The 14,596-nt window shown below is 36.1% G+C and overlaps 1 protein-coding gene across 1 annotated transcript in view; it reads right to left on the minus strand.

Annotated features, from left to right (window-relative positions):
• Nucleotides 1–14,596, minus strand: part of NWD2 (NACHT and WD repeat domain containing 2) — a 50,290-nt gene that overhangs the window by 16,650 nt on the left and 19,044 nt on the right. The window contains 2 exon segments of the mRNA XM_015285678.4: nucleotides 8,830–8,946; nucleotides 13,789–13,877. Coding sequence (XP_015141164.1) covers nucleotides 8,830–8,946; nucleotides 13,789–13,877 — 206 coding nt within the window.

Here is a 14,596-nt window from a genome sequence, read left to right on the forward strand (position 1 = left end):
TACAGTGTGTGGGATAAGTACCTTTCCTGGAAGATCCACCTTGTCTTCAAGAGAAGAGCATGGTGGTGTAACCTTGCTTGTTACGTAAAATAATCACAACACTCACCCAAGCAGGGAAGAACCATGAATGAGTTTGAAATCTTGTCTTGCATCTCTTAGGTGAAGAACAGCTAACAGAGAAATCCTTCCCCTGCCAGTGCTGCTTAGTGTGCCTCTCTGAGCATCCAGAGATACAGGCATACGGAAGAAGATACCCTGAGCCTAGCAGTGTAGCTAGATGGGAGGACATGACATTGATTTCTGGACAACAATCCCAAGGAATTAAAAACTAGGGCTCTCTTATTGCTCTCTATTATGCTTTGTACCAAAGAAAGTGTACTCTCTTCAGCTGGATCCACCTACCCACGTGCCTTCTAAAAAGAAGGGACCTTATTTTTATATTCAGGGAAATATAACTGTGCTAATGTCTATAACTAGGGCTGCTTAGTTTCTAAATTCCTATTTTAGTATGATATTTAGGATAAGTGATGAGCCAAAGAGCTTAGATAGCGGTAATTTTGAGCAGGACAAAAAGAGATGAATTAGGCACCTGAGGGATTAACACAGAGGCATGTAGTCACCTCCAAAGCTGCAGCAATTGAGGGGTCTCTAGGGCTGCATGTTGGGCACATGCACTCTTTTTTCGAGTGCTTCAGAGAATGGATTTAATGCAGAAGAACTCTTAGGAAGACCTGTATCTTTATGCTACTCAGTAACATGATTAAGCCATGTTTCTCAGTAACACATATAGCCACTATAATGGAATTAGAAAGTGTTAATTAATGAGCATCATCAGAAGCAGAGACCACTGATGGGATAACTGAGTTTTTAATAACCTCCAATGACTTTAGAAAACTTAAAGCTAGCATTAACATGATACGTCATTTCACTGCAATTTTTTTTTGCTGTTTTTTTTTTCCTTCTTATTAGAGATCGGTGTTCATTGAGTCTGCAAATGAAAACCTAATTAAATATCATGAAAATGCTTTCATAACTTGCAGAGAATAATACACTTCCTAGGTGCCTGATATGACCCATGACTGTGCAGTGTGTTGTAAAGCAGATAAACACTATTAATAAAAATATATAGCAGAGATAAAAAACAAATGAAGGCTCAAAGGCAATTTTTTAGTATAAGGGACGCTAGTTCTAGTTCTCTAGTGAGTTAACTTCATGTCTTCTCTAGTACTAATTTTAATCAGACTTAATGGTCTGATTTCTTTTAATCAGAAATAAATGGTAAGTGTACAATGCTAAATACAGCCTGCAGGTAACAGGTCAAATAATTAGCCAAATTTTTAAAAATTTGGTAGCATGAAAATGAATGAAAGACAGCAAAGGACATGACACTTCCCTCAGTAAAAATTCCATTTTGCCCATGCCATGCAATGATATGATAGAGAGGCAGAGTATATGCTCTGCAAAAGGCTGTGGCAGGCAATGCCCTGTTGTTCCAGCCATCAGTAGCACAAGCATTTTATACAAACTTTAGCAGAAGTTTTAAGCATTAAAATAGTTTCTCTACTTCACAAAATAGTTGACAAAGAAAAAAACGTGTAGTTTACTCGTAATAATTGTGGTCTCTATAACATTCTAAACAAGTGCTTTCTGATTTATTTTTTCCAGGTTGAATAGGATAAAAAAATAGTGTGATGTTTTTCAGTTATGAAAGAAGGAAGCATATCATATTTAACTGCTACATGGCATACTAACAGAACTTCACTGAAAGCAAGTATTTTAAGAGCAGAGCGAAAACAGTGTATGAGCATACCTGCATCACCATGAATATCACTGATACTTTCTGTTATTTTGCTTTTATAAATTAGTAACTTTCCTTGAAGAAAAATAATACACACTCTGATTATCTTTAAGAAAATAACTAGCTACCGATTCCTGGATTTAAGAATATTCAGACTGAGAAGTGAACTTGTTACTAGGTAGGTAGGTGTTTGTTTCTGGGTATGTAATTCCTGAAGAGATTGTATTTGAGAAAAGAGAAAGAGTATATGCTGGATGCAAGCAAGAGCATTAAGTGCTTAAGTGAACTTATCAACTGCCTGCTACATGCTGTAAAATATGCTGTTTCTTTATACAGAAGTGAGTTTATAAAGTTTAGGATTATTTTTTTCCTCTCTCACTTGCAAGAAATAGCTGATGTTGGCTTTCTCATACAAGTTTCATTTGTAGAGCAAACCTTTACATCTACTTGATTAAAATAGTACCACAGAATATGGTAAAGCTCTTGAGGCTGAAGAGAAACTAAATTTTATAAATCTCAGGCAGCCTATTTCCTCCTCTACGTATTATATGCAGAATGAAGCAAATTTGAGTTTAAACAAATCTTGTTCTCACTAATATGGTCATTCATATTAGATTTAATACCTAACCTTTCTGGAAGCCAGCACCAAAAGGTCAATTTATGTCCAGAAAAAGAAACACAGAGATTTAGCACAAATCACGTACAGTCTTCTGGAGGCTTAAAATGCAAGCTATTTAAAGACTACATCAAGAAACAAATGAAAACCATGCCGTTTTGATGGTGCATGCAAAAGCTGCATGATGAATCTTGTAGCTATTTTCAGTGGGTTATGTTCGAAAAATGGGTGAGCATTTTTAGATCCTAGATTTTAGATTTAGAGAATTATAAATGATTCACAGGCAAATATATTCCCAGCCCTGAGGCAGATCAAGGAACTCATTTACAATAGCTTAATCATATCATATTATCCTGTGCTTGGTATCAGTCTATGGGTACGTACGTGTACTGTTCAGAGATAAACCTCATGTAAAGGGCTATATACCCTTTGCCTGCTGTATGAATGAAGACCAAGGCTCCCAAAGAGAGGAAGGTCACATACACGTTTAATTACTGTTTCCATTTTGAAGAGTTTTAAAAAATAAACAGAGCTCTCATTTGATATTGACAGATTTTTTTTTTTCCTGTTGATTGTCCCAAAACAGAATTGGTGTCTTCAGACCTCTGCTTAATGACAAGATTAATGTCAGGAAGTCCTATGGAGACACTGCTGGTATGATGTATGATTCCACTTATGTTAGTGGGAATTATTATTTGGATGGGTTTCAAATCAGATGCTGAGTGAGAAGAAAATTCATGGTTTTATATTTCTCCCTTAGAATATATTTCATTGGGAGATCTGGGCTGTCGTGCCCATGGACATTTTCAGCTATTTCTCCTCATTCCCTGTATTCTAGGTCTGCTTCGTTGAGGAAAATTAAATTCTGAAATGCACTAAGACTTCCTAACTTCTATTGAATTCCTGGGTGCTTAGCATTCCTCCTAAACTGACTGTTTTAATATAGACACATTTTCCTGACTTTACCCCCCCTAACTTTAAATGTGAGGCTGTTTTCCCAGGATAGAAAAAACAAAATGTAATTAACGTATTCCAGAGCCTGTATGTATTCAGTTTTCCAATTAGGAACAAATCCTAAGGTAGACAGTACAACCGAATTGGGAGTTGAGGAGATTCAGAAGAACTGAAGTAATACAATTTGGATTTTTCTCTGAGTCAGAATGCACTTAGAATTAATTATCAAGCAAAGAAAAACATGTAGCAGTGCACTTCATAAAATGATTAAAGCATGTGTTATACCGAGGGAACAAAAAGATCCGGAGATGTAGACAATATTTCACTCCTTGATTTCATCTTAGTTCCAGGGTTATTTAAGGACATGACAGACACTGTAAATTTTTAATATTAAGCTGAAATTCTAGTGGAATTTCAATTTTATAATGCTAGGAGTTTCTTAATGCCTTATGAACGCTGAATTAACCACAAGCTGTCAATAATTTCAGAGGGTTAATGTAAATTACAGTGTCAGTTAGTACAGAGTAGGTAGAAAATGAAGAAGTAGAATGAGGTCTTCTCTTCTTTGGACCACGTGGTTTGCATGATGGCTGGGGAGACTCTCTTAGATTTGTACCTGCTGTAGCTTCAAGCTCAGTCTGGATCCAGATAAGTATTTATGTTCTTAATTTCTAGACATTTGCCAAATCTACTCAGTGTTTTCTATTATTTGATTTAGTTATTATGCTTAAGCAATAGTAGTCATAAATCTGCTTCATAAATCTGCTCCTCATCCTTTCTGTTAGTCAACTCCAAATTACATTGAAGTTGTCATTTTATTTTTTTGGTATAAATGTGTCCAAATGAAACACAAAGTAATGAGAATCTGTCTGGAACCATCTTTATGCTTATTATGTGTCTAGGCTGTGTCCCTCCTTGTGCTGTTAGGAGTATGCTGGCCCTAAGAGACAGAGAAGACTTTACTAAAAGAAGTAAATAGAACATTTATCACTGATATAAGACAGAAAAAGATATCTTGGGGATAAATAAACTAAATATGAAATTTTTAAGCATTAAGAATTTTATTTATATAATTTTGATTCCTGCAGAGAGCTGGCCTTTCATCTGACCAGCAGAGGAATGTTTTTTTCTCTAGAGAATCAGTACTTGTTTTGCATGAATACCTGCCAAAGCTTGCCCTTTCACAATTACACATTCAGAACATGCTTGAGAAACTTCGAAGTTCATGTTTAGGATGACTAAAATTTGGTAGTGAAGTAACTCCCCCAGTACAGCCAATTCCTTTGCTCTATAACCTGTTATGAATAAGGAAGAAGCTTTGACTTTTTTCCATGTCCTGGGAAACAACCATTCTTAGTCCCAAGCAGCACGCAAAGATGATAGGCTCATAAAGTATTCCCTTTAGATGATGAACAGGAACACTTGCTGAAATTTTTAATCTCATTACTCTTTAAAACAGAGTACAACCAATCCTATAACCAATATGCCTACATTTTGGTCTAAGACTTCAGTGAATGCATCTACTGAAGAGGAATAAGAAATGGTGTGCTCTCCCCAGTGTCATAAAATTTTAGAGACCGATAAGTGTCTTTATTAGTACTGAATCAACAGTCTTCTTTCAGTGTTACGATTCAGTGCTGCATTTTCCATTGAATTTTGAAATCTGAGGCTTTTGTGTCTGATATACTGCAATTCAATTTGAAAATGTTGGTGCAACCACCATCCAACCACAAATCCAGACATATTTAACTGAGCAAATTGCTACAGGTGGCAAACTCAGACTTTAATTTTGCAGTTTCTCAAGATATGCTCATGAAACAAGAGGAGTTCAGGCAGAAACTGCACAGTGCTGCATAGCTGAATGACAGCACATGAGAGTTGCAACTTGCAGGGTGTGTTTGAAGAGCAGTGCAGAGCAGCATGCCAGATCTTTTATCTGTATCAGGGCACAACCAACAGCAGATTAGTACTGGGCTACTGGTTAGGGGATCTCAGTAAAAAAAGCAGTAAACTCATTCTGCAAAAAAATAAAAAAAATAAAAGTAATAATAATAAAATTACTGTAGATTAACAACGGTCTAAATAGGTAAAAGCTTTAATTAATATCAAGCACTGCACTTTGGTTCCTAAAATAGCATCTAATTACCTAGTATTTCTTTGCTTTCAATGGAGAAATAGGTGCAGCTCCAGAGAATTACTCAGAAATTACTGGAGGTAACTATATATTCCTATTGGCTATTAAGGGTATCTACTCTAGACTGATACTAGATCCAATATGGATGAATCCTCTTCATGATCAGTACTAACAAAGGGATGAAAATATAACCTTTAATGTCAGACTAGTGTCATGCCTGTGTTGCTATCTCTTATGAATTTACTGGGAAATGTGACCAAAAAAAATGTAAAGGTTCTAGAAAAGCACTGAAAATATATTTGGACTTTGGTATCATTATGCAACACAAACTCTCGCAGTCCACAGTTTAATAAATACACTGCAGTACAATCTCCTCATGCAAGGTACTGAGACAACCAGCCTGAATTTTGTACAAAATTTGCATGGAAAACATTTTTCCTACAGAGAGAGTACGTTTTCCCCTCGCAAATAAATCTTGATAAATTTGTAGATCAAGAATAGAATGGTACAGAAAATGCTACAAGTTTCTAAATTTTCACATGCAATAGGTACTGACTTTAAATAGAAAACAAGTGAACAAACAAAATCCCAGATCAAACCTCTCTCCCCCCCCTTGACTGGATCCAGCGTTGATAGAGCTTGGGCACCAGGTAAAATGGGGACTGTATGTTCCCAAAGAAAACATCACAGGAAATGAACCACTTGTTTTTTTTCAGAGTTGCTTCCTCTTTTGTGCTTATAAATATGTGTTTATTTTTCTGTTTGTTTTCCATCTGAAGAAAAGCTTAAGACTTCTAACTTCTGCACCATAGTAATTTAAGAGCTGGATTTCATTTTCTCTTCATCTGACATCACAATACAGGCACTAAGTGCCATAAGGAAACACTTTCTAAAATCAAATCATATCTGCTACTTAATCCTGAATACGCAGATTTAATCCCAGATCTGAGTTCAAATTTAAAAAGCCATAACTGAAATGTAAGAAAATACCCAGCTAAATGGAAGTGGCACAATTTATAGAACATTGTCAAGAAATGGGAATTTGCCCAAAGTCTGCAGTGCCAGTAAGTTTTCAATTATATTACTATAAATTAAAAGTATATACATTTGCTGGAGTAGAATCAAGTTCAATTTGTGTTGTAAATGAAATAAACACACTCCACTAAGGTATAGCACTCCACTAAGGTATAGCAAAGGAAAAAAAAACAAATTTGCATAAAGAGATTTCTATAATTCTGCAACCTAGACATTGGAAGTACTATTACTCCAGCTTATAACTAGAAAAACTAGAGTAAATATTGAGTTATCTGATTCTATGCAGCCTCACTGCTAACTGTTTCACTCTGTTAAAAATTTCTGGTTTGGCTTGATTTCTCTTTCCTTAGGAACAATGCCATGCAAGCAGTTCTTAATACTTCCAAAATTCTGAGCTGCAAAACTATCCAGCAATGATGTATCGAGAGGTTTCTTTCACTCTCTTATATTTCAGAACATACATGCCTAAGAGTGTACATAGTTAACTGATGGTGTTGCCCAACAAAAAATGCTATGCCTTTCTGCTCCAAGTCTGTTTCTCCATCAAAGGAAAGACAGAAATTGGAAAAGAAATACAGAAAACCAAATTTAGCTACAAAAGGTGCTGCTCAAACTCAAGGCTTGTAAAAACAGTGTAAGGAGAGCAGTACACCCCAGCCAAGACTCAGTTCTCTGGGTTAGGGTTGTTGCAGTCAAGAGCTGAACATGACCTTTGTTGGTTGATTTAAACATGAATGAATAGTATTTAGAGAGGGTGATTTAACTGAAGACTTATCCTAACATCTCCACAGTCCTACAGATATAAAAAGAAAAATGATTTTATACATCCCTCATTTAATTTCTTCCAAAGATGGAGACTCGAGAAAGCTGATAATAATAATAATAATGGAAGTATTTATCTTCTACAGAAGTAATCTTGATCACAGCAAATTCTACATATTGTCATCATATTTGTATATTCTCTGAAGTTTTCCTTTCACAAAGTAGATCTCTCATAAAAAATAAACCCACATTCTTCCTAAATCATTTTGTATTTTGCTTTATACCTTAATAGAATATTTTAAATGTGCAGTTCATACCACTCAGTTGCCAAACTCATTAGAAAAATTCCTTCTCTAGGTCTTATTCAGAAAGTTTAAGAAAAACAGCCTTACTCTTCATAGATAATGAGGATATGCTGTTCTCTAAACAGCAGAGAAAATGCCTTTATCAAAAGCCAGTATACTTTTTCTTTGCATTGAAAACTAATGCAGACAGCATACAATGCGTTTAAAAGCTCTTAAGATATTTTTCAGGTGATCTGTGTTCAACTGAAAACATGGCACAAATCTGTCTAAGCACAGGTGAAAGAAAAATTCACACTATTTTGAATTATATAGTTAATATAAAACCAGTGTCGACAGAATCTATTGTAGATGATTCATTGGGAGGGGGAAAAGTATACCTAGCAGGACTGTAAGTAGTCTACTCCCAATGCCTTTCAGTTATTCATCCCAATGCATGACTGCATAAATTCAAACTGCTTCATCTGAAGAACACTGTCTGTTGAGCATCATATAGAACAACAGGTTCATTTATTGAAAGATACCTCTGACATTAAAAGAAATGGGTAAAGATTTATAAAGCACTTCTGTACAAGTGTTGTGGTCTCTCTTTTAGGTCCAACAGAAAAAGCCAGTGAAGATGTATCTGTTTTGTCAGCTTTACTGACTCTTTAAGAATCCTAAAGGCAATGTTCTGGCAACAATAAAGAGAAGGCAGTGAGCAGGAAATATCAAAGTATCAGAGCCTCCTCAGGTTGTCTCTGACCTCCAGTCTTTTCATGCACTAATATATGGCGTGCCAACTTGGGTTTACCACACAAAGCAGCAAAATGCATATCAGAGCAGATAGCTCTTGCCTGCTGCTGTGCTTTTATAGCTAAGTCCTTCTATGCCAGCCAATAATGCACATCTGAAAAGTGCCAAGAATTAATTAGTGGTGGCCTTCTTACACAAGCAGTCCGTCTCCTGTTGAAGTGGTAGAACAATCGCATCTTGTGATTTCTAAATACATCTTGTCATAGGGACTGCTCATGAAAGATCCTTCCTTCCTCTCTGCTCTTAATGAATAATCTCAGTTTTTTGACAGCTCTGTGTGGGGAAACCTTTGGCTGCAGTATACCAAATGTACAGCTAGGAATATCAAATAGTTCAGAAAGAAGAAAAGAATATATTTGTTACTGAAACATGCATGTTAGGATCATTAATAGTACATTATCGTTGTAAAGGAAAACATTATTTTTATACCCACAACAAAACATGGACCTGCAGAACTTTTCAAGCAATCTTCTAACAGCTTCATGCGAGTCTTCTGCAGCTCAGGACTGTCCCATTCATCTGCCTCGACTCCCCAGTATAAATCTATGACCTGGAAAACAGTATATAATGTTGTTAATCTATAATTTGCTCTTTCTACCTATCAAATTAAAAATTAACTTTGATGGCATGCTGTGTGCTGCTAAGTCTTCTTCTGCAGTGCTGTGAAAAGCAATGAGATCTACAGTCTTTAAACAGACTGGCAGTTTTTCCTTAAGTAATGACAATCTGAGCCTCTGTTTTCCCTCACAGACTTTTTTCTGTTTAGATTGTAAGTACACTTTAGGACTGGGACAGTCTCTCATTTCATATTCATATTTTTGTGCAGAGATTAGCATGACAAGATCTTGATTTTATGTAGTCCGTATTTTCTAGTAGATTGCGTATAATGGATGGGTAAGAAATAATGACAAAAGCACTGATAAAATGCTGGCTCCATGGAAATTAATGGGAGTTTTGCTGTCAATCTCATTCAATACTATGACTTGACACCCTGTGTTGCTTGTAACCACAGGATATAAAATCATCCTGTGCACATGGCTCAAAAGAAAGAATATGTGCAGTTCTGTAATATCACACTTCCTTTGTTGGCTGGCCTTTGTTACTTTGAGAGAAAAGATTGTACAGATATGCAATAGCAGACAGCTTGCTGTTCAGCCTTTCATTTATAGCTACAGACTTGGTTTTGTGATGGTAATGGATTGCAAACAAACTCTTGGAAGAAACTGGAATATATACAGATGCTAAATGTATTTCAAGAAATTTAGGGACAAAGTGTGATTTCACTACACATTTTAACTAAAAGGCCAAATCTTTAATGTGGGCAATTGAATTTAAAAGAATAGGGATTGTATGCATACATTTCTTACTATTGGAATAACATTTATGACACGTGCTACTACATTCTAATTTAAGTTACTGTTACAGTTAGCATGTAGCTTGAACAAAAAAGTCCAAACTGACAGTTTTAAAGAACAAAATCAAAATTGTATTAAGACATGAATGTATCCCAGTGGTAGTTATTACATTATTTGTATCATGGGAGCACTCTGCTCTTGCTGTGAGAAACACAAAACTGATTGTTGTCTAAAAAGATCATAAAATCAATCTGAAGATCTAATATAAGAATTAATAGCGAATTGCTGTAAAAGTAGAAGTCAGAAGTGTACAGCTGGTTAATTAGCTTGGGAAACTTCTAACAAGACGTTACAAGGCTTAAGAAGCTGTCATCCTAGAACTACTTATGCCAATGTTTAACTTTATTACTAATATTCTTGTTGGTTATTTCAGGCAGAAAAGTTTGGGACCTGCGGTGGTGTTCGCTAGAGTAGGAACCACGTTGTCAAGCACACCAGGTAATGCACTGTCTGACTGATGATGAATGAAACAGCCCATGGTGTGAATGCACTGTAGCTTGCACTTGGAAGAAAATATTTTTAGCATCATTACTTTTTATGGAAGTTCTGTTCCAAAATGTTGTTGGTACAAAAGTCTTCTGCTTTATAAAGCTGCTTCTGAAACAGCTTTCCTACCTCCCTCATTTTCAGTGATTTCTTTTCTGTCCTTTTCTCTTTTAGTCTCATTAGGAAAAAGTGTTCCCTACTTTCTCCCACCCATCTGTTATTTATCTATATGACTTCATTACTGAACTTCATATTGCATTCAGCTGTCTTATTGCTTGAACGATATACGATAGAACTCAAGTATTCTACTCATAAAATTAGAGCATCTTAGCATACTGTCAGAAGCATTTGAATTAGTGGTTGAATTAATTTATTGTACTGAAACATAAAGGAAATTTCTACTTTAATTAACCGTTCAGGAATCAGGTAACACTGTAAATGTGAAGAGGAAATTGTCTGGATATTGCAGGGGTTTGGCACCTGCCTTCCATATGTTGTCAGTTATAGATTATTTTTATTGAGTGACTTAATTTTGGTGCATAGTATCTTAACGTGTGTTATAATTTTGTCCTACAAGAAGATGTATTTTAGCCATCAAACCGCTGAAGGCACCAGCAGTTTCAAAAGGATGAGCCTCATTGGTTATCACTTATGCTACCTGAAATAAACAGTATTTACAAAATTAAAGAAATGAAACAGGACAACAGCTGTGCCTGATGTTGAACTGTTTTTTTACTCACAGTTGGAGGAACTGCTTGACCTCACTCTGACATTCAGTAGGGCTGTCACAATGAGATGACAGCTGGTTAAACAAGGTGGGCTGATGCTGCTCTGGATTACCTCCACACTAGTCACTTAATGGTGACTTTTCATTGATGATTCATTATTTCCTTTTGCTTATTTTAGCTTTTGATCTACTGAATTGACAGTTTCATAGATTTTTCTAATTACATGGGGTAATTTTAACTGTATCACTTCGTACTGCTTAAAAAGGCCAAAAAAAATTCATTCATGCAAAGATTCTACTTTGTTCCTAACAAGTATCACACAGTGAAAATTATTTGAAACAGTCCTTTGTTCCCAAGAAGAAAATATTCTGTCCGTTAACTGTTGCTAGTTATCTGCCAAAATTTTTCTATTACAACTACTTCCTTTAACCACTCTGTATCCCTCCACTTCCCCCAGATATTATATTCCAGGTATAAAACACCATGCCTCCTGGAAGTAGGCTTCACAACTTTGTTTCTGTCTTAACCAATACCAGTTCTTCAGCAATATTTGCTGACTCAGTGGAAAAGGAAGCACACTGAACTACAAAATCATACACATACACATTGAATGATTTAACTCATTGAGTTCTGCTTCCACACACATGGCAGCCATGTTTCCCAACAGCTTCTGACAACGTTAGGATGCTTGACAGATCTCATGTTTTGCAAGACCTGAAACACTTATCACTGGAACCAGATGACGCAGTGGAAGGTGGAACAATGAATGTCCTGGAATGTATTTCACTTAGGTCGTGATTTGTCATGCACAGGGTGTCTCAGGACAGCCTATATTTAAACGTCTTTGTGGCAGACTAAGGTGAGGTTGTTCATGTTTTCTCAGTACAGGATCATGTAACAGGATGGAAAGTTACATGTTATCCTCTGTGGAGGGAGATAGAAGTTTATTACTGTATATGAAAAGTACATATTACTTTATGGGCACCACTGCAATAAAATCTGCAGTCTGGACTTGGTAATACTGAGGTAATACTTGGCATACTGAGGTAAGAAATACAGTGTATAAGGAATGGAAAAGGCAAAAAAAGCCCTTTCCCTTGGTGATTTTGTGTGCAGGTTTTCCTACTTTCCTTCCTCAGCAATATGGTAACTTTCTAGCTGTTTCCAGAATTGTGTCAGTGGAGCTGTCTCTCATACCTCATATTACCTATGGATTCTCCCGGTGTTGAAACTGTAAGATAAAACAATTTGCTTCCATGAATATCAACTAGAGTAAACTCAATTATTCCTCCCCTAAAGGCTACATTACGATCCATGTGAAGACAGGCATGTTTTTTCCCACAAAGAATTCAATGGATTATGATTTATTTGAAGGAGACATTTCCCTCCTGTCCCAGACAAGTCTCCTCAAAAATGACTGCAAAATTAAGATGCTGAGAGAGTTTTTATTGGCATTTTCCATGATTGTCACGTGGTAGTAGCAAGAAAAACTGTTTCCATATTTTAGTATCTTTTGATATTCCTTGTGTGTACCACTGCAGCTGGGGCTTCCCAGTCAGCTGATGAACTAGGATCTTCAAAGGAAGTTCCTTTATAGCCTTAATCAGGAACCTCTGTTATTTACCACTATGCAGACTCAACAACTCCATTGTGACTCAGGGAATTAAGAACAAATATCCTAATTCAGGAGCTTGTTATTTTGATTAAAAGCCAGTCGAATGTACATCACAACTAACGCTGTGAGGGACAGGATGCTATCTAAAAGGCATTAGCTTGCTGTCAAGTGAGCTAAACTCTGGAGAGCTGAGTTTTTGGGGTCATTAAGATGGGATGGTAATATTAGTACGTGAGAAAGGCTTGAAGATTTATAACTGGATTTTTTAAAAAACTGAACATTTTTACAACATTGAAGTTGCATTTGTTACTCTTAAAATTGAGCTAGTTCCAGACCAGTGGACACAAATGGGTCCAATTGACTTTACTGGACCGTGAATTTGGCTACACCTGACTTAAATGTATCAGTGATTTAACTGTGAAGCCAAATTCCGGCACTTTAAATCAAATGCAACTGTATTTTTTACTAATTGGCTCTTTCCAAAGATGTCTATGAGTTTTCCATCACACAAAGTAAAACCTGAATGGACTGAAGCAATGGGAATTTTATGGTTGACACTAAAGGAAGCAGATTCTATGGGATACAATCACAGTAGGAATTTTGTTGAGATGTTCCACATTCAATTCTGTTTTTAATCAGAGTTTCAGTATTCACCTGGTTAAATTATTTTCCACATGACAGTGGAAGACAAATCTGTGGGTAGACATAACAATTATGAAAGGACACAGATGGTGCAATGCAATGCTGATAACGTGAAATAAAAAATATTTTGCAGAGGTGACATTAACTTCAGTGTGATTTCTAGAAGCAGAGCACAGTAACTCAGCTCTGATATTATTTATTCTTGAGTGTTTAAAATAGAGGTGGTTTGATTAAATTCTTGATGTGAAAGTTGCCACTTTGTTCCTATGCTGCTTTTTCCACCAGTGAGTTTTTTTCATCTGTTCAGGATTTACCTCACATCTGCCTGTAAGATAGTTTAAATGCATCAGTGCAGTACAATTAACACACAAAATACATTTTTTTGTAATTTTATATTTTAACAGTGGTAAGGCAACAATGACAGTATTTAAAAGTATTATCCTTTCTAAATACAGCTAATTGCAAGAAACTGTGGTTATCTTAACACAAGATTCAACAAAACCTACCTGAAATTCCAGCCCATAGTTTTCCCTGCAGAATTCTCTCAGCTTAGGATACACATGCTCTCTTAGGGCACTCCTTTCTGCTATGGTATCTGTGTTGGGAAAAAGATGTTATTAACAATATTTAAATGAACTTTCTTCTTTTAGTCTTTTAGAGATACAGACTTATTACATAAAAAGAGCCCTCATAGACGCATAGTTGTAGTGGAAATCTGGTGCTGGGATTTAATTTTCCATCTCTATGTTGTACTTTGTTCTTTTTTTTTTTTTGAGAGGAAATGGCCTTAAGTTGCACCAGGGTAAGTTTAGGTTGAATATCAGGAAAAACTTCCTTCTAGAAAGGGTTGTTAAGCACTGGAAAAGGCTCCCCAGGGAGGAGGTTGAGTCATCATCCCTGGATGTGTTTAAAAACTGTTTGGATGTGGTGCTCAGGGACATGATTTAGCAGAGGGTTGTTAGAGTTAGGGTAGTATGGTTAGGTTGTGGTTGGACTCGATGATCCTTAAGGTCTTTTCCAACCTTAGCAATTCTATGATTCTATGATTCTTTTTCACACAAATGACTTTGTGTGTACAATGGTAGCCTCAATACTCATCTTCATACTGCAGCGTATATTTCAGTAAAGTGCAGCTGAATTAATTTTGCCATTCAACAGTCAGAATTTCAGTTTGACTTCTATTTAATTCTTACAAAGATGAATTTTACCAATTAGAAACACCACACAACAAAGAAATGCACCAAAAATGTACTTAGAAAGAAATTAACGTCATTAATTAATGACATTGTGTCAAGCGCTATCACTTTCTTCAAC

This window comes from Gallus gallus, chromosome 4 (genome assembly GCF_016699485.2).
Source record: "Gallus gallus isolate bGalGal1 chromosome 4, bGalGal1.mat.broiler.GRCg7b, whole genome shotgun sequence".
Taxonomy (NCBI): domain Eukaryota; kingdom Metazoa; phylum Chordata; class Aves; order Galliformes; family Phasianidae; genus Gallus; species Gallus gallus.